General features: G+C 52.4%; 1 protein-coding gene across 1 annotated transcript in view; it reads right to left on the bottom strand.

Moving 5' to 3' along the window:
• ST5 (suppression of tumorigenicity 5) overlaps nucleotides 1–2,283 on the bottom strand; it is a 60,415-nt gene extending 58,132 nt beyond the window's left edge. Inside the window, exons 1-2 of the mRNA XM_018573690.1 lie at nucleotides 2,207–2,283; nucleotides 1–1,150 (exon numbers count right to left, since the gene is read on the bottom strand). The exon at nucleotides 1–1,150 is cut by the window's left edge and continues 26 nt beyond it. Of these exons, the coding sequence (XP_018429192.1) occupies nucleotides 1–1,150; nucleotides 2,207–2,283 (1,227 nt within the window). The remainder of the gene's footprint in view (nucleotides 1,151–2,206) is intronic.
• Between the last annotated feature and the right edge of the window lie 441 nt (nucleotides 2,284–2,724).

Below are 2,724 nucleotides of genomic sequence, written 5' to 3'. Positions count from 1 at the left end.
CGGTCTTCTGGTGACGGGGGGTGCGGGTGTAGAGGGGAGGGGGGGCGGGGAGACCGGTGACGGGGATGGAGGTAGACCATTATTGGGATTCTTCCGATGGCTTTTGTCCGCTTCATACTCAAAAGTCCGTTTCGGTTTGGGGACCGGGTTGACCTCATTGGCGGGGCTCTCGGGAACCGAGGGGGAGCCGCCCGAGTTTGTGGTCGTTCCTTGCTTGTTCTTTGCATTTTTATCATTGAAATGTTCCTGTTCATTTACAGTATTTACATTCTCGGGTCTGTCGCTCGGGCTCTCTAAAGTACCGGAGGTGATGGACCGTTTCCGGCCCAAGTCCACGCTGAAACAACTGCTGGGCAGCTGAGGAAGTCCCATGCCCGGGTTGGCCTTCAGCGCCTGCTCGATTTTCTGGATCCGGTTGAGGACGGCCGAGGACTCCTTCCTGGCGTGTCCCCGGACGAAGGCATTGGCGGGTTCCGATCTACTGGACCGCCTCTCGTAACTTTGCAGGGAGTCGCGCTCAGAAGTCTCCTCCTCCGTTTCAGGGTAAGAACAGTCAGAAAACGTTCTGCTCATTCTCCGATAGCCTTTGAAATCGAACGTCTTTTCACTGCATGGCGACGCCAACATGCTGGGACATCCCTCGCTGGTGGAGCGCTCACCCTGGTCGCCTTTGTCCACGAAGAGGCTGAGCCGCGGGGAAGGGTCCCTTCTGCACTCCCATTCTGAGATCTTACGCCGAATGTCCAGCACCTGCGAGTGCACCGCTCCCCGGTTGTGGGGCCGGTTGCGCTGGTTGGCGGCGGAGCCCAGGGAGAGCGTGCTGCGGTTGAGCTGGCAGTTGCCGATCACCTCTCCCTCCTTCCCCACCTGGACATCATCTTTCTGCTTGGGGCCTTTGAACACGGAAAGCCTCCTGTCCAGGCAGGCGACGCTGACCGATTTCTGGAGCTGGTTGGAAGGGTCGCTCTCCGGGGAGGCCAGGCGTTGGTCGCGCGCGCCGGAACCGCGCAGGGTCCAGTCTTTGATGACCAGCTTGGTGCTGGGGAAGCCGGGGAGCCTGTTGGACTGGAAGAACTCCTCGCTGTCGCTAAGTGGATATGAAGGGGTGCAGACCGGAGACAAAACCGGAGGCGGGGACACCGACTGAGACCTGGGGGTGACAAGAGAAGGTTACACACGGAGCCCCAAAATACAGGAAACATGACATGTATAGCCTAAAATGTATTTCTCAGTTTAGAATAGAAAGGAGTTTGGTCCAACCCTCTTCTCTACAATGCTAGTTGCCTGGCTCTCATCCTCTGTCTTCTTCAGTCCCCTCCGGGACACTGAGGTTGTGGATCAGTCATTCTCCCTTTACTGGTCCGTGATTCAGAAAGCACTGAAGCCAGAGGATAAGTATTACAGCCGGGCATGTTATTTTAGAAGGAGGTCAGCGAGGGCTGTCTCATATTTCTCTTGGTAAAGGTCTTGTGTTGGACCTGGACCGGGACCTCCACTCTCAGAACCGTTTTATTCCCCATACAATTCAATGGCAATGCCAAAACAGCTTAAAAGGTGGTCACCTGCAGGTCAGATGTAGCTGTGAAGGGATAGGGATGGAACTCATGAAGCTGATCCCAAATGCAGGTGGTATACACCTTTAAGTACTCTGCACTAGCCCGTCTCCTCAACCATTAAAGCAGAACCCCGGCCAAATATGACACAATAGAAATGAACAGCCCATTAATAGATAGAATAGAAGAACCGGCATTTGTAACAATCACTTACAAAGCCATCCACAACTCCGCCCCCGTCTATATCTCCAACCTCGTCTCAAAATATCACCCTATCCGTCCCCTCCGCTCTTCCCTAGACCTCTTGCTTTCCAGCTCCCTCGTCAACTCCTCCCATGCTCGCCTCCAGGACTTCTCTAGTCTCTCCCATCTTGTGGAGCTCGTTACACCAACCTGTCTGTCTATCTCCCACACTGTCTGCCTTTAGGTGTTCCCTTAAGTCTCATCTCTTCAGGGGCCCCTCCCCTTTTGGATTGTAAGCCCTCAGGGGCAGGGCCCTCCTTACCATCTTGTCTTGAATTGTATCATGTTTATAATGTCCTCCTTATATTGTACAGCGCTGCGCAAACTGTTGGCGCTTTATACATTCTGTATAATAATAATGACACGAGCCGCTCCTGTAAGCGCTCCAGCTGCTGCAGAACGGCAGTTACATGTGGACATCGGAGCAGATTTTTCCATTCTGTGAATCATAATTCCTCGTAAACGAGAAGAAATCATCTTCATCCATAAAACCGGCAACGAGACGCTACAGAGCGCTAATCAGAAACACGCCGATTCCACCGCGCATCGCTAAGACGGCGACATCAAACTTTCCTCCAACTTCTAATCACAAACATACGTCTCCGAACAGCAGCCGTGCCACTGAGGAGGGTGAATAATACAGAGGAGGGTGAATAATACCGAGGAGGGTGAATAATACAGAGGAGGGTGAATAATACCGAGGAGGGTGAATAATACAGAGGAGGGTGAATAACACCTATGAGGGTGAATTATACCAAGGAGGGTGAATAATACAGAGGAGGGTGAATAATACCGAGGAGGGTGAATAATACAGAGGAGGGTGAATAATACCAAGGAGGGTGAATAATACAGAGGAGGGTGAATAACACCTATGAGGGTGAATTATACCAATGGGGGGAGGGTGAATATTACCGATGGAATGGAATAT

The sequence above is a fragment of the Nanorana parkeri genome, unplaced genomic scaffold (genome assembly GCF_000935625.1).
Source record: "Nanorana parkeri isolate BGI_ZX_2015 unplaced genomic scaffold, ASM93562v1 scaffold2488, whole genome shotgun sequence".
In the NCBI taxonomy this organism is placed as follows: domain Eukaryota; kingdom Metazoa; phylum Chordata; class Amphibia; order Anura; family Dicroglossidae; genus Nanorana; species Nanorana parkeri.
Note: the sequence above shows the minus strand (reverse complement) of the source record. Positions and strands in the feature narration are given on the sequence as shown.